Below are 26,683 nucleotides of genomic sequence, written 5' to 3'. Positions count from 1 at the left end.
CTACTGTGTCACGCATTGTAAGATGAGCAACAATGCAGAAAAGTCAAATTGTGAAGCTTAACATCTCAAAACTACACGGTGGGTTGCAGGAGACGCTGCACTGGAGTCTTTCGAGTAATTTAGACCTCATAAACCTACGTAAAAAACATTTCTTGCATTCCAGCCAAACATGATGGAGGACCACGGAATCGCAGTAACTTGAAATGATCATCAGCACTACAGCAAGCAACATCACTAGAGTCTCAAGCCCGTAAAATGCCTTGTTTGACTATGTTAAACACTATCCCAGGATACTGAGCAACACTGCAAACTGGATGCCTAGGATAACTTTATTTGCACATGATCATGTGCATGAGAAGCAATACAAAATGGCACTGCAGGAAGCTTGCAGAAGGATGTGACAAAAACGTGCATTTTGGAAGCTGAAATAACAGTTTCTTTATTTTGCCAGCATTCTGATGAGCTCTTGCAAATGTCGTGCTGTGCCTGCAAAAAATCAAGGTTGTGTCAGGAAGCAGCACGCAAATAAGGAGCAAGTCATTTTATGTGAAACAGAAAAGGCCTATGATACTTGCTCTAAAGGACCCAGCAGAATATTAGACCACAAGTTTGTAAAAAAGTCAAACCTGTCCATCAGACACGATCAGCCAAGTTTAGCATGTGTGTAATCGTGGCAGTCACACATTGCGAAAGAAAAGTCATAGGATCTTAAGCACATCTAGAAAAACACAGAGAGAACCCGGTGATAAACACTCTCATCAGCAGCTTATCCTTAGCCTACAAGAGAGGGCTACACATTATAATTTGCTGGATACCTGGTAATGAAGCGGCAGACGCAAATACGGCTTTAGCAGCTCTAAGGCTCCATATAGATGTAAGTTATGTGCCATATGAGGATATTAAACCTGTTTAAGCAATACTGCGTCGCACATGGCAAAAAGCTTGGGACACAGAAAATAATAACAAACTTCTCATCATCCGACCATGCATTGCACAAACACCTATACAGTGGCATAGACAGGAGGAAGTAATCATGTCGAGACTGAGGATAGGACGCACGCATGCAACACACTCATACTTGCTAACCGGTATTGATCCACCGGTCTTCATCAGATGTGGAAGTCGACTCACAGTCATACATGTTCTTATACAATGCCCTGGTATGGAAGCTACACAAAAAAAAAACACTTTCCTGAACGTTACAGCGCCAAGTTACCAATGCACTCTGGGTATTTCCTATCGTCTGAGCCAATGTTCCCCCTCAACCAGCTGTTATCTTAATGACGTGAACTTTTTGAAGAATATATCATACTGCTTTTAAACTCATCTTCCCTATGCTATCCCAAATCCTACATGATCATCCAGGGGGGCGTGAAACCGGCACTACTATGGCTGTGCCATTCACGTCTTTGCTGCTCTTCATGCAGGTTGGTGCTGGCTCACTCACGAGCCGCTGCCCCGTTATCACCGAAGTGGACATCGCTCACGGGCTTTCGTCGCAAGTTACCAACTCGTCATGCGCAGCTGACACTGTTTTCGAAAACACCGACTTCAACATCAACGAGGAATACTGCAGTGCCGCTGCTTTTGGACATTGCACAACTCGGGTCGAGCTACAATGGGCTGTTAGCAAGCACCACTTCCACATACAAACGGCGGCGAGCTTCAGTCTGGATTGGGGGCGTGAAACCGGCACTACTATGGCTGCACCATTCACGCCTTTGCTGCTCTTCATGCAGGTTGGTTCAGATGATATATGTGCGCAATGTGTTTTTGCCGTGCCGGTTTCAACCCCTGTGCTTTCCGCGAGTGTATGATCGCGATCAGGGGCCAGGCGACCTTCTCATGGAAGGAAGACTCACTTTTTGCTGCTTCATCGTGCTGCATTTTGCTTCCTGCTGTTGTTATGCAGCGATGTTGAACGAAACCCTGGGCCCCGTGAGACGATACTGCAGCAACTTTTGGATGGCCAAAATGAAATCAAGCAGAAGCTAACTGCTTTTGCAAAGTACCAAGGAGACAATAGGGCTGCTATGGCTAATATGAATGTGCGTATGACCAAGATTGAAGCAACTATTGACAGGTTCGAAGAATTACGCAGTAGCGTTGCAGAGTACAAGTCGAGCTGGGATTCCTTCCAGGCTAGCTTAGCATCGTTGGTACACAAGGTGGACAATGTTCAAAACCATAGTCGGAAGTGTAACTTAACTTTTTTTGGCGTTGACAGAGATGACACGCGGGAATCATATGCAAAATCTGAAGAGCGTGTTGTCAATTTGTGCACTTCAGTATTACAAGTCGACCAAATGGAAATAGAGAGGGCACACCAACTTGGTAAATTTGACGCTGACAAGCAAAGCTTAATATTTGTCAAATTTCATACATATAAGGACAAAGAAAGTTTTGCTGGCGGCAAAGAAATTGAAAGGTACAAGAATTTCAAGTTCGGAAGGTTTTTCTGAGCTGTTACAAAGAAAAGAAAAATGCTTCTTGAATATGCGAAGGAGCACCAGACTGAGGCAGATAAAGGGTACATTAAGCGTGACGTACTCTACTTGCATAAAATGAAGTATTAAAAAAAATTAAATTATGGGGTTTTACGTGCCAAAACCACTTTCTGATTATGAGGCACACCGTAGTGGGGGACTCCGGAAATTTCGACCACCCGGGGTTCTTTAACGTGCGCCTAAATCTAAGTACACGGGTGTTTTCGCATTTCGCCCCCATCGAAATGCGGCCGCCGAGGCCGGGATTCGATCCCGCGACCTCGTGCTCAGCAGCCTAACACCATAGCCACTGAGCAACCACGGCGGGTAAAAAATTAAGTATGTTTTTGACGAATCCATAAGGAAGGTTGTGCGAGTTGCTTGAGAAAACCGAGAGAAAGGCGCATTGCTATCGTTCCTTATCATTAACTGCAGAAGCCTCCAAAACGAAACAGATGAATTTTTTAACTTGATTGCCATGAGTTAACCATCTGTGATTTTGGGCACTGAATCGTGCTTAGATGGTAATCATAGGGATTGTGATGTCTTTCCCAGCAACTACGTTAGCTATAAAAAAGATAGAGACTGTCACGGGAGTGGTTTGTTTATTCTCGTTGATAAAAAAATACAGTTGCAGATGTTACGCAAGTCATGATTACACTGAGGCTGTCTGGGTGCAGCTTCGTTTGAAAAATTGAAAATCGCTGGCAGTCTGTTCCTTTTACAGGCCTCCTGGCAGCAAGGTACAGGTTTTAACTAAGCTAGTGGAAGATGTAGAAGTGAGAAATTATGACTCCTTAGTGATTGGTGGTGATTTTAATTTACCCGAAATTAATTGGTTGCAAAATGCTACAATACCTAATGTGTCTAGTGCGTTGGTAAAGGAATTGATGAAATTATACAACTCATTTGCGCTGTCGCAGTTGGTGTGGCAACCTACGCGTAGAAGTAATGTGCTAGACTTACTTTTTACTAATTTGCCTGTGGTCATCTGTGTGGTCAACCTGTGTTCATCTTGTCAGGCATACGTGACCATAACGCTGTTTTGTGCAAACTGAAATTGGAGTACATTAAAGTCACTAATAGCGCAGGTAAACAGATATACAGCTACCGAAAGGCACAAGTTGGTGAAATTTCGTTGGCACTCGACTCGTATTACGACGCATTTGAAACATTGTCAGAATCACTGAACGTAGACGAATTTTGGCATCGACTTAAAAATAAGATTTTCGAGTTGCGGACCAATTCGTCCCGTCATGCATAATGACGGCAAGGTGGGGTAGAAGTAAGCTGTGGTTCACGAGGGAAGTTCAAAGGGCAATGGGAAAAAAAAAATTCGAGTATATAAGGCGTACAGGAAGAAACTGACACCCCAGAAAAAGCAACAATTGCAACAAGCTTCAAATGAGGCGAATTCCACAATATCACACGCGAAAGGTATTTTCTATGCTTCTTTTCATTCTAGGTTAAAAAGTAGGCCAAGAGAATTCTAGCAGTTTATCAAGAAGAATAGAAAAGACGAAGTGTAAATTCCTGTGCTCAAACACAATGGGTCTCTTGTTCATGATAGTCTAGATAAGGCAGAATGTTTTAGCTTCTTCATCAGTTCTGTTTTTTCTGCGCACGTAACTAATACTGATTCAATGTTTAACTACGGGCTTATCGGAGGGGAACCTAGGAATGAGATCGTCTTCGACAGGAGGGGCATTCAACCACAACTTGAGCGTTTAAGTACCCCTAGTGCCAGCGGTCCCGATGACTTGCCGAACTTTCTGCTTTCCGCTTGTGCAGGCCTGTTGTCGAAATACCTTCATGTACTCTTTGCTAAGTCCTTGACATGTGGAATATTGCCTGCAGACTGGAAAATTGCCAATGTTGTTCATATTGTTAAGTCAGGACCTCGAAAATATGTGTTTAATTATCGACCAGTGTCCTTGACTAGTGTACTTTGCAAGAACTTTGAGCATGTACTTTTTAGAAACATCATGACTCACTTGAATTTGTTTTCCTTAATGATCCCTCAGTAACACGCATTTCACAGTGGTTTTTCTTGTATTACTCAGCTTACAGAATTGGCGCACGACCTAGCATCCACCCTTGACAAAGGGGGTTGTGTAAATTGCATCTTTTTAGATTTCAGGAAGGCTTTTGACCTAGTGCCCCACTCTTTGCTGCCTGAAAAATTGTCGTGGTACAACATAAATAGAACGGTTGTTGAATGGATAAAAGAATACTTAAGTTGTAGGACACAACGCATAGTCGTTGGCGGTAAGCGGTCGCATGGTATTGATGTGTCATCGGGGGTGCCTCAAGGTTCACTTTTGGGTCCGCTATTATTTTTGTTATACATGAATGAAATTACCGTTGGCATATCATCTTTCATCTGATTGTTTGTGGACTGCATTTTGTATCGTGTTATGAAAGGTCCCGATGATTACAATGAACTACAGAAGGACTTATATAAGGTTGCAGAGTGGTGTGATAACTGGGGCATGAGTATAAACCTTGATAAAACTGTGCAGATGTGCTTTATGAGACAAAGATCATCACATGTATATCCCCTTCGGGTGCCGTGCCCCCACGCGGGGACGTGAACGTCATGCGCCCTGTTGTGTAAAAGTGCAAATAAAAACGTCGTTGTGAATGTGCCGGAACACGCCCCCCGAGCCATTTTAATAGACAAGTGCCGCCATGCCACGCCAAGTGAACAAAATGCTGCCAGAGAAGTGCGGGAAAATGGATGTGACTATCTTCTACGGAGCGAACCGTAAGTGCTTGTTTTCTTTCATTTTTCACTGTTAAGAGTGTACACTGAGTGACGCATTGAAATTTATTTATTATGATAAGGTCCCGTGAATGCGATATAACCATTGTCATTCTTATCGCCAACATATTCAGCCTTGCACGTGCTTCCAAATGTTGGCGTCCTCCCCCAGGGACATGGCGCCTCAAACCCGCCTTTGCCAAGACGCTCCTCTTCTCAGTGCGCGGCGTCGCTCTCTCATTGACATGAAGAAAACCTCTCATTTTTCCAGGCATTTCCAAGGATGGTTTAGAAAGAAAGAAGCTGGATGACGACACAGCCAAAAAAAATATTTCGAAGAATTCAAAACGGCGATATTTCTGACGCAGATCTCTCTGATGACGAGCACACCGAGCAAGAGACACGGCGTATGGTAATGGTGCATGTTTTGTGATCCCAGGTTTAGAAATAATGTTGTGCTTCTTTTCAGACTTCTGCTACAGATAGCACTGTGCAGAGTGCAGGAGCATCGCCTGGAGCATATTGCACGCAGGACAAGCAAGTGCCAGATGCATCATGGAAGAAGATGAATGTGTTGAATTGGGTGGCCTAAGCTTTTCAGCCTAACACCGATTGCACCTACAAGCCTCAAGGTGGATCAGTACCTGAGGAGCCCATGGCATACTTCACCCGGTATTTCTCACCCACGTTTTTTAGTGATCTAGCAACATTCACTAACATGTGCGTGCTCCAGAAAGATGGAAACGTGCTAGGAACTTCGGCAGAAGAAATCAAAGTTTTTTGTGGAATTCTCATGCTCATGGGAATTCTAAAATTCCCGAGAATTCGCATGTATTGGCAAGCCCCGACAAAAACTGCAGCAATAGCAGAATCTATGACAGCAAAGCGATTTTTTAGAATTAGAGCCGTGCTGCACATTACGAACTCAAACGCTCCTTGTGACCCAGCCAGCCAGGACAAGTACTGGAAAGTGCGCGCTGTCATAGAAACAGTCAGGTCACGATGCTTGCAGGTGGAACCCTTGGAGCACAATAGAATAGATGAGCAAATGATTCCTTTCACAGGCCGTGTCCCTGTAAAACAGTTTGTGAAGGGAAATCCAAATCCAGAAGGGGTGAAGGTGTTCCTCCGCTGCAGCGCCGATGGCTTAGCTCATGACCTTGTGCTGTACCAGGGTAAGGGAACAGGAGTCAGTGCGCAACATGCACATCTCAGACTTGGCGGATCAGTCATCATGCGTCTTGTCCAGGCAATGCCTAAAGAAAAGAACCTGAAGTGCTTCATGGACAACTATTTCACCTCAGTGCCACTCATCCTGCAGCTGAAGGAAATGGGCATTCTTGCCAGTGGTATGATATGAGCCAACCGACTGCTCAAGTGTTATGGCAAGATAACGGAGTCGTAAACATGGCATCCACACAAAGTGGAATTGGTAATGTTGGAAAAGTCAAACGATGGAGTGAGGCAAAAAAGCAGCATATTGAAATTGACTTCCCAGAGTGATTTTAAAGTACAACTCGTATATGGGAGGGGTCGATAAACTCGACTTCTTAATGTCGCTGTACCCCCTTACGGCAAGAACCAGAAAGTGACCAGTGAGGGTCATGTCTCACTTTGTGTCTTTTGCGCTGTGCAACAGCTGGACAGAATACCTGAGAGACGGAAGTGCCGAGAAGCTTGCACAGAAAAGTACTTTGGATATGATGGCCTTCCAAACAGACATTGCAAACAGCCTAATCGCATGCAGCAGAGCTCCTCCAAAAAAGCGTGGTCGGCCAAGCAGTGAATACTCTGAGCCTGTTGTGAAGAAGGCAAGCCTGCATTTGCTACCGACCGTAACCATCAGGTATGATGGCTACAATCACTGGCTGGAGTATGTCAGCACACCGAACTCGCAGCGCTGTCGCCATGAGGGATGCAAGGCGAAGTGACAGATTCGCTGCCGAAAATGCCACATGTATTTGTGCGTGTCGGCACACAACAATTGTTTTTACCTTTTTCACACCAAGTAGGCTTTAAAGTCTTTGCTTTAATTTACCAATCAGATCATAATTCATTAATCATATTCTGTTCCAAATATCTCGCTAGGAACACTACCGCACGTTCTGTTAATGCTCTGCTTTATTTTTTCTGTATTGAGGCGCCCTTGTCCTCGAACGAGGACAGCGCAAAATACAATGAAAGAATAAAATTTTTGTTCTAGTCTCTTCAAGACTCGTCATTTGAAGCGTGAAGAGCACAAAATGATGCTCATATATTTTCTTTATTGCAAAGATTTTATTCGCGCCTGAAGGGGATATACGTATAGCTTTAACGGGACAAATCTTGCATCCGTGTATGAATATAAATATCTTGGGGTGTACTTGACCGCTCAACTATACTGGCACCATCATGTTAACTATATAATTGCTAAGGTGTGTAGAGTTCTTGCTATGCTACGTAGAAATGCGAAATGCTTTCCTTTAGAAACAAGGAACTTGCTTTACAAGAGTAACATAAGACCAATACTGGAATATGCTTGTACGATCTGTGACATGTGGACTGTGACAGACAAAGAAACTAGAAAGAATACAAAGCTTAGCAGCCTGTTTCGTGGTTCAAAATTATACTCTGTATTTTAACGCATCCCAAACAAAGAAACATTAGGCTGGAATACACTTCAAAAGGAGGGAAGATAACCGATGGTCATTAAGAGTTATGGAATGGATTCCAAGGGAAGGGAAGCGTAGGAGAGGGCGGCAGAAAGTTAGGTGGGTGGATGAGATTAAGAAGTTTGCAGGGACAACATGGCCACAATTAGTACATGACCGGGGTAGTTGGAGAAGTACGGGAGAGGCCTTTGCCCTGCAGTGGGCGTAACCAGGCTGATGATGATGATCATGACACTTCAAAATCGTAGAAAAACATTTAGATTAAAATTTTTGCCCAATATATATCATTCTAAAACCGGCCTCAATCTTCATAGCTACATAAAGCCACCGGAGTACACTTCTGCCAAGTGCGATCACCCACTTGAGATTAAAGAGTATAGATGTAGAACGGAGCTTTTTAAATGTCTTTTTTTCCTAAGGCGGTCAGTGAGTGGAACAGGTTGCCTAGTGATGTTGTATCGCTATCTTCGAGTGATGCCTTTGCTTTTACTGCCTTTACTATGGGAAACTTGTGCATACATTGAAAGGAATGCATATCACCATTTTTAGTGGGTGACTACATAAACGGTCAAAAAGCAGTGCACAAAAAATATTATGGTAGTTATAGCAAACATTAGTAGGCAAGAATATCAGTGCATAGGTGCTCCACCCTAATGAATGTTGACTAAGTGCCGACGATTGCATATCCTCTTCAGGCACGGTGTGCACAGTCATGAATGCAAAGATAGATCAAAAGCAAAAGCACTGATGAAAATTATAATCTGACACGTGTTCTACACATATAGAAACATTTCTGATTGGACTTGTGCTGCAACGTTGAATAATATGTGCAAGGTGTTCTAGAAAACTAGTTGGAAGGTAGATGCCTGGGGGTTGGCGTTTAGGTTTAGTATGTCGTCATGTAGAGGGCTTACTTCTTGCATATTTTTTCATGGTTTGAACAAGGTATACTTTTTAAGCGCCTGGATAGGTGTTTTCGAAAAATGCTGGACATGAAAAAGGCAACATTCTCATGTATCAAATTTTTTTCGAGAGTTCTTGCACAGAGTCAAAATTCTGTAAACATGACAAAACTCGCTAAAGAATTGATGCCATGAGGTTACAAGAAAGGTGGCAGGAATTCAGTAAGACTGCAAGAAAGTACGAGCAAACTTTACAGCGGCAATATAGATTGTAAAGTTGTAAACCAGAGAGGTTCACTGAATTGCCACACATACCTAGTGGCATGCACCCAGTTACCCAATTTATGATCAAAAAGGTTCAATGAAGAGCAGCACCTATCAAGTTGCAGACACTCAGTGACCCAATTTGATCAGATGGTTGGTTTCGAAGACAGTTCCCTCAACACAACAGCCTGATGCTCCATCCATTAGGCCGTGGAGTAACCAGTGAACCAAGTTTAGGGGAGAACGGTCAGAGATGTAGACAGACAAGTACTGGAAAATGTGTGACGTTCCCAAAGAATGCGAAATGCATTAAAATATTTATTTGTAGGGTCTAACAACCTGAAGCTGCACAGTGGACTATGATGGATACTGTAATGGAGAGCTACAGGTTAATTTGGACAACCTGTGATTTATTAATGTGCACCCAAAGCATGATACATGAGCATTATGACATTCTGCTCCCATAAAAATGCTGCCATCACAGCTGGGAAGTGAACATGCATCTTGGGCTCAGCAGAAAAATGCTATAGTCATTGAGCCACTGTGATGGGTAATCAACCAATCAATCAATCAACATACTTGTTTACTGTTGAATAAAGCAAATGCATAGCAGTGTGATTGTGCACCTACAGATGTGCCTTAATTGATGCAATTCACGATCAACACTAATAACCAGTGAACTGAGTTACCGGACTGAGATACTGATCAGCAAAAACCCGCAAAGGGCGGACAAATTAGCGGATCTCTTACGCATGTAGGGCCGTCTGGGCCGTACTTGTCGGCCACAAGGTAGCCTAGCCGCCTGCGGCATTATCTTACTGAGCTATGTCTTATGCTCGGTTGTGGTAGTCGGAAGCTAAAATCCACCCCCTTACTTCTCTTTCTTTTTTTTTCATGCTTTTTTTTTTACACGATGGTGTATCTGCGTATGACATCCTCCAGTGCGCTACATCTGCAGGCTTGGAGTGGCGCCTGACACCGTCGAAAGATGCCAAGAGCGAGTGGGGCTATACTAATCCAGGTACAACCAAATTAGGAAGGCCCACTAAGCTTGAACAAAGACACTCCCTCACCAGAACACGAATTGGCCTCCTGGTGCAGTATTCGGGCACTACCTCCCTAATGAAATGGTCTCCTCAATGGAATGGCCCTCAGTCCCCAGTGGCTGCGGAGCACCTGACAAAGGTGGCGGTCCGACTTGCAACGCAGCAGAGGATGCTAAGAATATCTGAGTCCGGACAGGCCACCAATGGAAAGTGACCCTTGCAACGTTTAACACCCGAACCCTCTCGAGTGAGGCAAGCTTAGCAGGACTCTTCGAAGAACTATCAGACATTGTTTGGGATATTATCGGCCTTAGTCAGATTAGAAGACCTGGTGAGGCTTACACATTGCTGAATAATGGCCATGTCCTCTGCTATAGAGGTCTCCCACATAAGAAGCAATACGGGGTAGGATACCTAATCATAGCGGGCAACATTAACAAATTCTACAGCATCAACGAGAGAGTAGCAGCAATCGTAATCAAACTCAATAACAGGTATAGATTAAAGATAGTACAAACCTGCGCTCCAACGTTCAGTCACAACGATGAGGAAGTAGATCAGTTTTATGAAGATCTTGAATTAGCAATGAGAAAAGTGCAAATGTGGTATACAGTAGTAATGGGGGACTTCAATGCAAAAGTGGGGAAAAAGCAGGCGGGTGAACAGGCAATTGGAAACTACGGTGTCAATTATAGAAATCCTAGAGGTGAGATACTGGTAGCATTCGCAGAAAGGAATAAGCTGAGGATAATTAACACTTTTTTCAGGAAACCTAACAACAGAAAATATACCTGGAAAATCCCTAATGGTGAAACAAGAAATGAAATTGATTTCATACTTTCTGCAAATCCCAGCATAGTGCAGGATGTTCAAGTAATAGGTAGGGTAAAATTTAGTGATCATAGGTTAGTGAGGGCCAGGATCCACCTCAATTTAAACAGAGAAAGAGTAAAATTGGTCAAGAAAGAACAGGTCAACTTAGAGGCAGTAAGGGTAAAAGCAGACAAATTTAGGCTGGTACTTGCAAACGAATATGCAGCCTTAGAACAGAGAGATGATGATGACATAGAGGCAATGAATGAAACCATAACGAGGCTGGCTTCAGAGGCAGCAACTGAAGTGGGAGGCAAGGCACCAAGGCAACCAGCAGGCAAGCTCTCCCAAGTAACAAAGGACCTAATAAAGAAACGACAAAGAATGAAAGTGTCCAACTCAACAGATAAGATAGAATTCGCAGAACTGTGAAAACTGATCAACAAGGCGAAAATAAGTGATATTCGAAACTATAACGTGAGAAAGACTGAAGAAGCCGTAAAAGATGGACGCAGCGTGAAATCAGTGAGAAGGAAACTTGGCATAGGACAAACCAAGATGTATGCACTAAAAGATAAGCAAGGTAATATCATGAGCAATCTCGAAGATATAGTAAAAGCAGCGGAAGAATTCTATACAGACCTTTACAGTACCCAGACGACTCAGGAGTGCTCTATTAAAAACAACAATGAACAGTATACAGGAACTCCTCCTATAACTAGGGATGAGGTCAGAAAGGCCTTGCAAGGCATGAAACGGAGAAAAGCGGCAGTAGAGGATGGAATAACAGTCGATTTAATCAAAGATGGAGGAGACAAAATGCTAGGAAAACTGGCGGCTTTCTATACGAAGTGTCTATCAACTGCAAAGGTCCCAGAAAACTGGAAGGATGCAAACATTATACTAATCAACAAAAAGGGCGACGTTAAAGAACTAAAAAATTATAGGCCCATAAGCTTACTCCCAGTATTATATAAAATATTTACCAAAATAATCTCCAATAGAAAAAGGACAACACTTAAATTTAGTCAACCAAGGGATTGGCTCTACAAAAGCCATGGTTGATTTACCAGGCAGGAAAGAAACAATATGAATATAGGTTCAATAATTATGAAATACAGCATTATGATAAGAGCAAGACAGAATAAATAGGCAGTGAGAGGATGTGACACTCGAGCAGTTTGATGTCTCCCACCTGTTGCAGACTGCTAACGTCTTTGGCGTAAGATGACCAAACTGCCATAGCTGAACTGCTTTACTTAAACAATTATTTAAAGCTGCTGATTATTTTCAATGCAAAAAAAAAGAACACGTCAGGTATCCTACCTCGCACTTTTCTAAGAGGTTACAACTGACAACATCTCAAATTCCGGGTGCCATTATAAATTTCTTGTGTGGAGCAGATTATGGGGCTGCAGATACACAAGCCTGAACACTCAAGCAAGTCTAAAAAAATCAGACATCTGAAAAAATGTATTCATAGGTGTACTAACAGCGTTACATTGGCATGGGACGCAAAATACTAGAGAGCAGAGCAGTGAGATGTGCCGATGAGTAATTTTACATTATGTCAATTCTACATTGCTTTCATATTCATTCCTTCTCTCTCACTTTTATTATTCTGCAATATAGTATATTGCAGAGCTCACATATGTGTGGGAATTAATCATGAGCAAAGCTTTCTTTGATGTTTACTAAAATGCCTTCATTTTACTTTCACTTAACTTCTATGTAGCTCAGTGCGCCTCACTTAATGTACACTGTGGTCCCTTTTTTATTCCCTCGTTGCTCAGCACTCGGATGCTTCTACTGCGGGCTCCATCGCTTCTTGTTCTGCTTGTCTATTTGGGCACTTACACAGTGCTACCCACCCTGGGAGATCTTCCAAGAACATTCACATCCTGAAAGACCCAAGGTGCCTATTTGGACACATACCCAGTGGTGCAAGTAGTATAATCAGCAAGACAACAGCAGCCAGTGCCCACAAAGTGAGGAGAAGAGGAAAAGGAAGGTTCACTTTAAAACATGAACGAATTCAGAAGCAATGAGGTTGTTTCAGACGAAGCTCAAGTAACGTCCCTCATGGTGAATAAGTGACCCAGCACTAAGGGCAAGATTATTCTACTGCAATAGTTTCAACAAGGGATAAAAGCTGAAGTCTGGTGAACTGACTGTGCCTTCGGTAGAGCCAACCTAACACATAGACAAAACTTTATGTATGCTCTGTGCACATAACGTAGTGCTCTCTTATGGAATACGTGTGCACCAGAAGACTGGTGCCCACCCTTGCACTAGGCTCCCACACAATGACAAGACTATTTACACAGCACAACCTTGACTTGAGTGAAAACAAAAGCAATAAAACAGTCCAAGCCTCACCAAGTGTCGGCATAACATTGGCTGGAAGATGGCTAGTAGAGGCCCAAGACTGCAGCCCGTGGGAACCAGGTTGCGCGAACCGCGGGCCTGATGGACAGAAAGAAATTCAGTCAGCTGCTGTTCATTTCACAATTAGAGGAGCACTTACCACAGACGGTAATGGCAGAATTATGGTAGATGGAACTAATATCAATGTATAACTTCAACAAGGATGACCAGAATTACACAATACCCGTGTATTTCTTTAAAGCAATAACAACATTTACTTTTCATCAGTACAGGTGGATGGAAATAATGAGATTAAAAAGCGAAATACAGCTGATGCAGGTTTCACCTCTTCACTGCTTAGTACAGTTCACTCATCTTATTATGTATACTAAAATCTTAAATGTTATTGCCAAAGTCAGTGTATAACAAATGTATGCATAAATGAATACCGAATATAACAAAGCTTTAATTTTCATGTTAGATGCGACTTTATTATGAGTAGGTATGACAGTAATAAAGAGTTACCTGAATTATTAGCAGTATGGTAAAGTATAAAATAGAATGATACACAAATGCAAGAACAGGCATACACAAGTTTTACGCAGCATTGATCGCGACTGTGAGGGCCAGAAGATCATGGAGAGCAATAAGAGCAGGATTGTGGGTTTTTGAAGCAAGACAAACCTGAAAGCCTCCTACACCATTCAAACTGTTACGAACCAGATCTCGCGGATTATCAAAAGAATAACAAGAAGCCGCATGGGAATGTGAGAAGAGGGCATGCCCCACCTCGTCCAGGCCCTGGTAATTAGCAGAGTGACTTATAGCATGCCATATCCCCTGCAAGCCATAAATATCCATTGGACATACCACAAAAGACCAAATATCTCAAATATTTAACGATGTCTAGTTCACATCTATAATATGTTCCACGGTTACATGGCAGTCATTCGAAGGGGTGTCGAATGTCTTTGTGATTTGAACATCTCTTGCACATCCAATGCTTCCGCGCAATGATTGTACATTGTGCGTTGCGACTAGATGAATTCACCATGCCGCAGAAATAAAAGAAAATTGTCTCTAATGCCTAAGACGAGATCCTGGGAAAGGAAAAATCTCGCTGTTGTCTGTTCCAGCACTGTGGCCAGGCTTTTACTTTGTTTTTCCCCATCATGTGCATGTCCGAGATCCTACGAGAGGGAGAATGTGTTCCTGAATTGTGAAATATTCATCTGTTCCGTCTGAAAAGATTCAAGTTGAAGTAGTAGAGCCCAGGATTGCCCTAAGTAACCCAACGGTCGTGCGTGCGACTTACACCAAAGGTTGAGGGTATGAGTGTTGTAATTAACTATATTAACTAGCAGTGTCTTAATTACATTTACCATAATTAACACCACATGTGAGTGGGACTCCCGCCAAATGTCAATGGTTTGAATGTCTTAATTAACTGTCTTAATTAACTTAGTCCTAATTAACAACAATGGTCGTGGGTATTGCACCAAACGTTGAAGGTTAGAGTGCCGTAATCAACTCTATCTTAATTAGCAGTGCCTCAATACCTAATACTAAATAATAATAATACCACCCTAATACGAAATGTAGTGGGTTTGAATTCCACCATAGGTGGAGGGTTTGAGTGTCGTAATTACCTCTACCTTAATTAACTGTGCCTTAACTTCGCCATAACACTAAAGGTAGTGGGTTCAACTCCACCAAAGGTTGTGGGTTCCACTCTTGACCTTCACGACGTCAAATGGAATCCTACTTGGAGATATGGCTTGTTCGCCCATATCTCCATCTTGGGTCCTGGGTTTGAGTGCCTTAATTTCACCTAAATTAACACCAAAGGACATATGTTCGACTCCCACCAAAAATCAGGTGCCTGACTCCCACCAAAGGTTGTGGGTTCCACTCTAGACCTTCACAATGTCAATTATAATCCTACTTGGAGATATGGCTGGCTTGCCCATCTCTCCAAGTGGGTTCAATTTCCACCAGAGGTCGTGGGTTAGAGCACCCTAATTAACTGTGCTGTGCCTTAAAGGGACCCTGAAACAATTTTGACGATTTTCTACAAACATACTGAGTCATTAGAGTAAGTCCTTCTGATCATTAATTGACGCATCTAAGTGCTCCGCGTAATGCCTGTAATTTATTAAAAGGTTTTAAAAATGTACATAGCTGCCGATCGCAGCACACTGCTCAGCGAAATTTCCAGCCGCCCCTCCCCATATGACATAAATCAATCAATTGACGTCATGTTGGTAAGCTATCCGATTGGCTGCCCAGGGCGCATCATCTATAATTTTTCCACCCTTATGGTAAATAAATGATGTTCCTAATAGTTGGTATGTTAGTTCATTTGCTTCTATAAAAAGAAAGTAACAGAAATAGAATGCACAAGAACAATTTCTCACTACACTTGAGCACTTCTGGCACACAGCAAGAGTCATCGCCTTGTGTTACAACGTGCTCCATTTTGACGAGAGCTCCACGATCAGAGTCGGACTCAGTCTTTTCGTGAGAACTATGATTCGACTTTGTTGTGTTGTGGACTGCAAACGTAGTGACTGGCAATATGTCAAGCTGCGACATCATGTCCCTCTGCAAGGCAGCAGATGAGAGGACTGGCTGCAGTGCATTGGACTTCCGCTATCTGATCAGTGTCAGGATTTGCACATTTGCGGCCGTCACTTTACACCGGAAGATTACTAACGCAATAGCGTTTCGCGAGTCCGGTATTAGGGTAAACGCAAGCGCAACGAGACAGGGCCTGGCCGTGTCCCCTTGCGTGGCGTTTCTCGGGATGAGCAGAAGCGCAATTGTGAATGGTCTGCACGGTGCAGCCACCTGGTGGCACAGAGCTCAACCACGCACAGTAGCAGTAACAAAATGTATACATCTTTGCTGCTGGTGTAAATTTTTCGCAGGAGTGTAATCGTTAACATATTGTTTTTGTAAATGTTTAAAATGTTTTACACTTGGTTAGAGCAATATTAGCTCTTTGTTTGGCTGGTTAAGCTCTACGCCAATGGGTGGCTGGACCGTGGAGGCCAATCAGGCAGCTCACGTACGTCTATGCTGAAGTCCCTTCATCAGCTTGAGTTTATGCCTCTACCATTCTGTCGAAACACCCAGCCCACCTGTGGTTACCGGAATACCAGACACGTTCAGCGCTGCGACAGAATGCTCGTGACACACGCTGCTTCGATAGCTCTCACTTGGGGTCGACTGCCAAGCAGCTGGCGGAGAGTTTGGAGAGGCTTCGTGCGCTCGCTCCTAGAGAACCGAAAGTCGATGACATGACATGCCATCATGATGCAGAAACCTGAAGGAGAAGCTTAGCCTCGATCACTCGGCAAACGAGTTGAGGAGAACATGCATGATTATGGAGGAGGGTAACTTGTAATCGTTCGTAGCTCTCTTAATATGAAACATTTCACACAAATTGGGGTGTGAATGATTAACTTTAGCTGTACCCTACGTGTCTATAAATTTTAGGGGCCCTTTAATTCGCTTTGTTCTATTTAACACCAAAGCCTGAGGGTTTGAGCCCCAATTTTGGTGCCATAATGCTGGACATCGGATTTTCCTATTCATGAGCCATTTAAGGATTTTGCCCTAGTAAGAAAGATACCTCATGAGTGTTGCCATCTGTATTTTGGCATTTACATGTTTACATGTTAACAACACATTTCAAACAAGGTCACCAGCTGCTTGCCGACAATGGTGGTAACTGTGGCATTTGTGTGCCTCAGCAGATGTACCATTGAAGACAAACGAAATGCGGACAACGGAGTTTGTGGCCGAAACATAACTAACGGTACGGTCCACGTTGTCGGCCAGTCATTGTGCACATGTATGGGCATGTGGTTCTTGCACAGAGTGCATCGCTGCTCGCCTTACTATGATAGTCACTCGTATTCTGTCCGAAAGTTGTTTTCTCATCTCTCCGCAGCAGTGCCGTTCCCACCTGGCAGTACACTGTTATTGTGGCTGGCACCATCACTGCATCTGTAGCATGACATAGCTGGCAGGCACCCAGTTTCCTAACATACGTCACTTTGCTTTTGTTACCACCATCAAAGCTGCTAATGTCTAATCATAATTTGAATAGCACCAAAAATGTATTGCACTGGAGGAGCAACAACAGTGCCGCAACAGCCGCCTTACCAGTAATCGCAGATAGGAATGGCACTGCAATGGCGGGGTGAGAATAAAGCTTCAAACGAAATACAGGTGACGTAATGGCACTAGGACAAGCAGCCCCACATTCCGCGTCGAGACCACATACACGTGCACATGTAGAATGATGGCCACACACTCTGCTGTTCGCATTTAATTTGTATTCAACAGTACATTTGCTGTGGCACTTTCAGATATGCAGCTCATTATAATGTGAACAGGAAAGATCTATTAGCTGTTCTATGAACCTCCTGCATCCCTAAAAGGAACATCTATTAGAGGTCACTTGAGGAGTTTTTTTTCGAAATGAGCCAAATCCACAAACCGAAACTGGGTCAGATAAAACGGTAATGACAAGAAAAACTAGGCAACTTTCTCATAGAAAAACCGTTGCAACGAAATGGGTCAAATAACGCCAGGCGAACGTGTTCGCAGATCGTATTTCGTATCGAAATTGAGCCAGATCCAGCTGTTGCACGGATCAAAATGAGCCAAATCCATTTGCCCAATAGGAGAGCGCTTTTGGCATGACGTCATTTAGCTATCGCTGCCTCCTTGTCAGTTCCCGCCAAGGAGTTGGTTCCCGCCTGACAGCTCAGAGTGTTTCGTTCGTGTTTTCGCGAGTTCTTCGCTTTTCTGATATCGTTGTTCATGGATTCGGATGGCAATGAAGAGATCGGCGAAAGATCTATCCCTAGACGTCGACGGCGAAGTGAAAAAAAGCCGCATCACCACCGTAAAAGCAAGAATGCGCCGTTGCCAAAATGTAAACACGCGAAAAAGACTCTCAGGTGTGCGCTTGTGACAGAAGCATCCACTAAACGTTTCAAGGAGAAGTTTTACGAACTGTGTAGCGTGGAACAAAAGGCGTTCGTTTTGATGTACTGCACGCCAACAGCCGTAAAACGTAGGAGAGGAAAAGAAGCGGAACCTCGTCGGAGCCTTGCTGTTGTTTACAAGGTACGGATAGAAAATGGCCAAGAGATTCGTGTTTGTCGCGATATGTTTTGCGCAGTGCTTGATATTAGTCACAGCACAGTTACTCGCTATATAAAGCACAAGCATGAAAAAGGTGAAGTGAAAGCCGACAGTCGTGGAGGTGACCAGAAGATCAAGCGCTACGGTCGAAAGCGATCAGCTGTTGTGGGTTTCATTAAGCGACTTCGGGCAAGAGAGTCGCACTACAACCGGAAGAAGACAAAAAAGTTATACCTTCCAAGTGAGCTGAAGAGCATCCGAAACCTGTGGCAGATTTATAACCAACAAGCACCCGAAGATGTGAGGGTGAAGTATGGCTTCTTTCACCACATTTTTCGAGCGACGTTCAATCTTTCGTTCAGAACACCGAGGACAGACGTTTGCTCTGTGTGCCTGAAAAATGCGTATGAGATGAAAACTTGTGGAGATGTTTCACAGAAGCAGCGTGTCATAACAGAGCAACGTGTACACAAGTTGAAGTATAAGGCTTTTTATTCCCTGCTGCGTGAGAAGAGGGAAGACTTGAAAACATTCTCATTTGATTGCCAACAAAATCAAGTGCTCCCCAATGTTCCGGACCAGGAAGCCTACTACAGCCGCCAGCTCTATCAGTACCACCTCTGCGTGGTGGAAAACCAGGCAGATGGATCAATGCCCACAGAGGCCATCCATTCCTACACATGGAGCGAAGATGAAAGCTCCAAAGGAAGCAACCAAGTAGCCAGTGCGGTACATAATACACTTCGAAGCGCTAACTTCGAAGGAATTAGAGAGGTGCGGTTAGTAGCCGATGGCTGTGCTGGACAAAACAAGAACAGTACTGTGCTTTGCATGCTTCTTTGGTGGCTCCAGAATGAGGCTCCAGCAGGTGTCTCAGTAGTTTCCCTCGTGTTTCCTGTCACAGGACACAGTTTTTTACCCCCAGACAGGGTATTTGGCAGAATTGAAAAATATGTTAGACGACACGAAGAAATCCTGAATCCACAAAGCTACCAAAGGATTTTTTCAAATCACGGCACTGTGTTACAGCTTGGAAAACATTGGCAGGCGTACGACTGGAAGGCCTACTGCACGGCGGTGATGAAGTCGACATCCAGCTTGCCGTTCAAGATAACCGAAACGAAGGTCTTCTACATTCAAAGAAATGCAGCTGGTAGGAGTCCTCAAATTAGAGCAGAGCCTCACTATAAAGTTTCTGTGTCAAATTTCGTGTCAGTGCTAAAAAGGGGAAGGTCCCTTGCACAAGCACCCATAAGATGTGCACTGTACGCACACCACGTCAACGAAATGAAAGTCAGAGATGTGACCAGCCTTCTTGTGAAGCATTTCGGAAATTCCTGGCAAGACAATGAAGAGCTTGCGTACTTCGTTAGTGTCTTCAGGCGCGCCCAAGGAAATGATCCTGCGGAAGAATTAGAAGAGAGCTGCTTATGCTGCCAAGAAGACGCACCTGCTCTTCAAGTATAGTTCTATTGTTCTTGAAGCACAGCAAAGCCCTGCTGCCAATGTTATTATAGCTTTTCTGTCATTATTACATGATGCCATTCTGGAAAGCCAATTTTAATAAAGTTTTCATAACAATACCGCCTAAAATCCAGTGTTTCAATTCAATACGAGCCAAATCCAGAGTTCTCACCCTAATATTGGGCATATCTGCCGCATAATTTTTCATTACTTGTGGTCGTAAACTTGCCCTAGCCGACATGTAAAGCATATCATATAATAGCTTTGCTAGCGTTGTATTTAGGTCCGGTAACAAATTTTTGCTTTTTTCTCAACTTTTGTTTACGTGGATTTGACCCATTTCGAAAAAAAACTCCTCACTTATGTTCAGCCACGATATCCTTTCAACGTTACAGCAACGTGATCTGGATGGGACTTAGATTATCCATAGTACATATTTGTAATATTGTTTGGACAAATATAGAAATCTACAGGACGTGTACAATGTCTAAAACATGCCGTTCTATGGACGTCTATGGGACATAGATGGTTCACTAGGTCACTACCACTCGGTAAACAGACAAGATCAAGAACAAGTCCATGCCATCATCAGAGGCCCATACAAAACAGCCTTGGGTCTCCCCGTCACCACCTCAAATGAAAAGTTAGCAGCTCTCGGGATCCACAACACTTTTGCCGAGCTGTCAGATGCAGTTCTGGCTTCAAAAAAAGCCAGACTACAGAACATGGCAGCGGGCAGAGCCATCCGCCACCGGACCGAAATGGCAACGAAGCTCCGCGCCCTCGATGGGTAACGATTACTCCCGCCCGAGGTCAGAAGATGGACCAAGGCGAGCCCCATCCTGAAGCACATGGATCATGAACTCGACGAAGGCCAACGCAAGGCTCATGTTGACAATTCAAAGGTGACCCGCACGTAACGTACATGGACATGGCGGCGTACCCCAAAGGGGGCTTCTTCGCAGTAGACACCGTGAACGGGAGAGACAACTACTTGTTCCTCGCGGCCTCCGACAGGGCAGAGACCCCAGCTGCGGCTGAGACCGCCGCAGTGCTAGTAATAAAGGAACAAGACAAGGTGGGCAGGGAAGTTCATATTATTACCCATCAGGCCTGCCGTAACTTTACCAACAGACAGACACGGCTGCTGATGGCTCAGATCCTAGGCCCAAGGTGGGAAGAATCCCATCAAATCATGTAGATGCTGAGCCACTTGCAATTGGAGGGGAATGAAAGGGCAAACGCCTTAGCTCGATCGCTAACCGACCGAGCAGGGAAAAACCAATCGTCCCATCAATCCCTACCCTTTACCTTCATGCCCCTGCCATCCAATTACAACGAATGCCTCGAGATCCAGCGGCTCAACCGCAGGATTTATCCTCCCCCTCACAATAAGCTCAGCAATGTAGAGGTAGTAGTTCTCAGACTTATGCAAAGAACCACATTCCAAAACCTACACAGATACAGAAGAATGTACTCCCCAACATATCGCGGCATCTACCCTTCGTGTAGCGACACATGCCTTACACTCTTCCACATCTTGCAGGGGCGCTGGGGCAAACCTCAACACTTGGAGTTGCCTAGCAACGTCATTTGAGTGGTTGGGGGCACAGCTGACTGGCAATCGTCCAGCAAGTTCGTCGAGCAACCGTGGTCAGTGGAGTTCTGGAATGAGGACACCACCCACTCGACCTCAGGAGCAAGGACCTCGATGGTTGAAATAAATGCTTCCCTCTCCGTCTCTTCTCATGCATTGTTCTAGAGTGGACAACTTTTCTCTGCCAGATCCATCAGAAAAGGAACCCCCTCCCCTTCCCCCACCCGCCCCTTAAGTTTACCTGCACATCAGGATACCAGATTCTTAAATGCGTGGATAGATCAGTGGGATAACATTGTGCTGACACTGGCTAACACACCTGTCCACGCAGACATTAAATGCAAATATGCTTTTGACAGTATATGCTTTATTAGCGTCATCTCATCAGATGCTTCAGGCCTCATCGATTTACATTGGAAAACTAAAATCCAATCAAAGAACACTGCTACCGTAATAAAACAGCTTCGAAAATGCACTTGACAAGTAGAGAGCGAAGCTAAGTTTTCATATTTGTCTAAGCTGGCTGCCATTTAGGAATATCTTGAGTCAAATGTAGTAACACAATTACTTGTAGTCAGGACCTGTAATTGTTTAAGCACCCCTGTGTCAAGTACAAAAATAATAAAAAACTGCCAAAGCAACACACAGGCTGTGACGGATGCTGTAGTGGAAAGCTTTGGTTCAATTTCAACCAGGTAAAGTTCTTTAACGTGCACCTAAACTTAAACAGTAAGAAAGCACGAGTTTATTAGCTAGGTGAATCGACATACCAAGGCACCATCGAAGCAATGACCAGGACACAAGAAAAATAAAACTGGCAGAATAAGCACTCGTGGCATCCTTCTTTTTTTGTTTTACAGTGAAGCTGTTAGCCCCTCAGTGGTCGGCAATTTTTTTGTCCATCCGTGAACAAAAATTATCAGCAATGGCTCATACCCACCTAAGCAAACAAAAATGCAATGGCTCAACCCCTTTGTAAAGCAGAGGCTACAAGCACTCAGCAAAGTGAACAGCGCATACATTCATTAGAATCATCCATAGAACACACAGAACAGCATATGTTTCAATAACGAAAAAGCTCAAAACAAGCATCCGAACCATCAATAAAGCATTGCATACCCCCCTCAGCAGTTGTAGCGATGGTTTTGCGACAGCTTCGCTGGACACCCACATTCACAGGGCCAGGATGGCGAGTCACTTTTTTGTGTATGTGCGTGTGTATTGTTCTTTCAACACTGCTTAGTGTGCACCCATATTTGCATTCCACCTTAATCTGAATGTGGCTGCCATGGCTGGAAATCAAACCTGTGATCTCGAGCTTAGCAGCAGATCGCCATGGCCACTGAGGCATCCTGGTTATACTGCAGTCAATGGAAGTTACGTAACGTGTCATGTTGGAATCTCTTTATTAGTGGTGTTCAATCTTTCATACTTTGTGGCATTTTGTGTGCTGTGTGTGATTACTGATGTATGCCACCATGACGTAATGTCTGGGAATCTTTACACTAGTACGAATGAAATATCAGTGCATGCTTGCTTCGCCACGTGCACAATGGTTACCATCTGAGCAGTTACCTAAAGCTACACAAGCTTGTATTACAGCAATGCCCGTAGTGAGTTATTTCAGCTGTACACTAGCCCATAGGTTATGCTGCAATATGAATTACCTTATGCAACTTGCTTAATCACTTTAAGCACCTGTGAACATCATGTTGCATTGTTGAACACTCACAGTAATTGTATTACACTAGCTGCAGTCAATGTATTCTAGTCCAAGCATATGTCTTTTAACCTTTCTACACGTACAAGCTCACAATTTATATAGTGCTTTCACACTATGTGACAAGGCTCAATAAAGCTTGTGTCAGTGGTCTCAGTAGTGCATTTAAGTGGGCTTTGCCAAAGATGACAGTTCACACATTAAATTTATATGGATGATTAGCAAAACTCTGAAACTCACCTACCCTGCAATGGTTCATCTGGACCCAATGCTCTTGACCACAGACTACATTTTTATCTGACACATGCATACCTAGGGTGAAAACAATATGGCTATTGTTACACTGCCTAAAATGTGCCTCGTTTTCCAAATAGTTGGAAATCAGTTTATGTCGCAATGTAGAGTCAACATCAAAAGCGTATAGACTATGGTACCTGAGAAAACATACATACATAATTTCTGAGCAGTTTGATAGCATAGGCTGTAAAATCGTACCCCACTACATTGTACTAGTTGTTTGCACACACTAGTACAGGCTAAAAATTTAAATACAAGGCTGTGGAAATATTCACTTTTTTTTTCTCAAATTCCATGGTCTGTAAACTTGATGCCAACTATACTTTTCACTCCTCCTGTTGCAGTGCACACTCAAAATTGCAGCAGACCCGCAACATCACACTGGGATGAAAAGGACATTGAGTAATAAACTCACAAAGCAGAACTCTGGTGTAAACACTCACCAAAAGGGTAGGAAAACATTGCAGAAGTCCGTACATAGCCTCGATGCTAAGACGCAAGGCCCGTCCTCCTCATTAGCGGTGCTGTTGAATTGCAACGGCATAGGATGCTTTGCACACTGGATCACCAATGGATCACGAATGGATTACTGGATCACCAATGCATCCGGCGGACTAAAAAAAGTGGATGGGGCGTTTGGAGAGTAACATTGTCTAATTGAATAGAACATAAATGAGTATCTATATTTCCTCCTTCTCGAAGTAGAGAAAAAAACATAGTGAAGGAATGCTGTAATGAAGATTGGCATTAACTTGTATCAAAATAAGCAGTGCTAACAAGTCCGTTCAACTGGTCCGCCTATAAACAAGCAAGCTAAACATGACATGCCATTCCAGTTTTTTGGGGAGTTTAGAATGTGCACCTAAAGCAGCAGGTAGAGCATAACCATGATTTTCTTTTCATGTCCTGCAGGCTTAAGTAATTTTAGTAACTGCGTATACCCAGTCATAAACGAGTGTTCAGAAAAAATTTAATACCAAGTGTTCAAATTGAACATTTCATTTCAAAACAAAAAACATTCAACTCGTATTCATGACTGAAAACATCATGACTGTCCCATTGCTGGCCTTGCATGCTGATTAGACAGTAATAACGACTACTACTGAGCAAGATGGGCCAGTCTTGGAGCATTTAGCTTGGTAACAGTTTTGCGCTGCAATGAACTGTAACACATGTGTACTGACACAAGGCACAAGAATGAGCAGGTGCCAACCAACAACCTAGCTTTAAGCTTCTAAGTGTTGTGCCCAAGGAACGCTTTTGCCAGAATGTTCACTCATACCCGGCCTTTACCGAGACAACCCGTAAAGGTGAAACCGCCATGAACTAGGCGCTCTAACTACATAGAAGAAGGTTAAATTGAAACTGCCTGGCAGCTTTTGTTTGTATACGATAGGTGTAGCGCAATGAAGCATATCTGTACTATATAGCACATCTGTACTATATCTATCAGTGTTGCCCGATGTGCATCTCTGAGCGCACGTCTCTTGTTTTCCAACACAGCAGACTGGTGTAAGAAGCGGACTCGTTTGTCGAACGACACACAATTTCACGAGCTCCTCATAAACAAAAATGCAGAGGGCTCTGCTATTCAATACGAGGTGTATTTCAGCAATAAATATATTGAAAAAGAGGCCAAATAATTGTTTGGCATTATCATTCATTCAGAGCCAAAAACATTGCGATACGTACAGCTACATATCGCAAATGATTATAATTTCAATCTGAGCCTTGCTGGTATGTTACATGTGTGTAACACTCAGGAAAAATCTCCAGCACATAGCAAGTGGAAAGGCCCTGAATACCAGGTAGTGAAAAGTTTGAAGGAGTATGGTGGTAATTCTTTTAGCACGTTGGGGACACGTTTGTTTTAGATTTCTCTGCACCTCCTGTCATGTTTCAAATGGTTCAATTCATAGAAAAGTGCAGAAATAATTTGTAATAAGGTAAAAAAAGCACATAAGAACTAAAACTGGATGGGGCAGAATGGAATGCTTTCATGACAGAAGCAGTGGTGTTAGGGCTGGCCTGTCCTTGAAACAGGAGCTCGTGTAGCGACGTCTTCAGGTAATGTTCCAACTACTTTAACAAATTCCAAATGTTCTTGTGCTTCATAACATGACTCAATTGATAATTGATAAACCAAAGAAAGAAGACCTACGAAGGCTACATTGCTGCCCGAACATATATGCCAGATGTTAAGGTGAATGCAGTCGCTGGGCGTTCAGGTTCGATAGGGAACATCAAAAGGGTACGAATAATTGGGTGTCAGAAATAGTGCACTTACCCGTAAATCAGCAACCTAATTCCACAAGTGGCAAAAAAAAAAGGGGGGGGGGGGCAGTATTCTTAGATCGATCATTTCCGAGATTACCTTCAAATTCAGCATGGAAAACATTTCACTAGAGAAACGCAGAAATGTCCCCAACCACGTGGAAGCAGAACCAGACGAAACACACAATACAGCTAATGGATCACCTGGGTCTAAAGAGCAAGGCACTGTTGACTGGTGCCATTGAGCAAGCTTAAAACAAAAACAATTCCAATTCAGTGATGCGAAAGCAGGATGAGCCTGTGCTGATAAGGATAACGTGAGCTCATACAGGCAAGCTACAATAATGTGGGTGACGTATAGATTGACAATGCAAGCCGTAAAATTACAGCTGTCGAACTGGGTGGAGAAATTTTATATATTGCGACAGAGAGATTTAATGGATCCTGGAAAGGGTTGCCTGGTGGCATGTGTAGCACACATATATCAGTGTACCAATACATGCATGCTAGAGGATGTCTTCTGTATTAACTCAGAGCATAGAAATTTCAATAGCTCGGAACATACCTTTGTGAGCAGCATTTCTATACTTAAGGGAGCTTATGACAACATAGCCAGGCAATTGCTATGGGATATTCCCAAGCACGAGGGCATAGATGACAATTTCATACAGCTTCTGGGGGAGGTAGGCAGGCGACTGAGTATAAATTGTATGGGGAGGCTGGATATACAAAGAACTTGTGGCAATTCACCAAGGATTGAAACAAAGATGCCCTCTGCCTCCATTAGTGTTCACGATGTATGTTAAGGGCACAGAAAAGTGACTGGAAAACAGTGAATTATGTTTGGATTTATCTTATATCCATGATGAGCAAAC

General features: G+C 43.5%; 1 protein-coding gene across 4 annotated transcripts in view; it reads right to left on the bottom strand.

Annotated features, from left to right (window-relative positions):
* The window catches only part of LOC126544248 (uncharacterized), a 59,343-nt gene that overhangs the window by 12,309 nt on the left and 20,351 nt on the right, over positions 1–26,683 (bottom strand). The window contains exons 1-3 of one of the 4 annotated variants that reach the window (XR_011890587.1): positions 17,467–17,604; positions 13,306–13,392; positions 311–486 (exon numbers count right to left, since the gene is read on the bottom strand). The exons of 1 other annotated variant lie outside the window; for it this stretch is intronic. Coding sequence is in view for 2 of the 3 variants with exons in the window: in XM_055062497.2 (XP_054918472.2) it covers positions 13,306–13,392; positions 23,978–24,013 (123 nt within the window). In the remaining variant the exon portion in view is untranslated. Of the gene's footprint in view, positions 1–310; positions 487–13,305; positions 13,393–17,466; positions 17,605–23,977; positions 24,059–26,683 lie in introns of those variants that run through there. 2 more of the 4 variants (XM_055062497.2, XM_055062496.2) reach the window with 2 other exon arrangements.

Source organism: Dermacentor andersoni, chromosome 10 (assembly GCF_023375885.2).
Source record: "Dermacentor andersoni chromosome 10, qqDerAnde1_hic_scaffold, whole genome shotgun sequence".
In the NCBI taxonomy this organism is placed as follows: Eukaryota; Metazoa; Arthropoda; class Arachnida; order Ixodida; family Ixodidae; genus Dermacentor; species Dermacentor andersoni.
The sequence above is the reverse complement of the archived record's forward strand: the minus strand, read 5'-3'. Positions and strand labels throughout refer to the sequence as shown.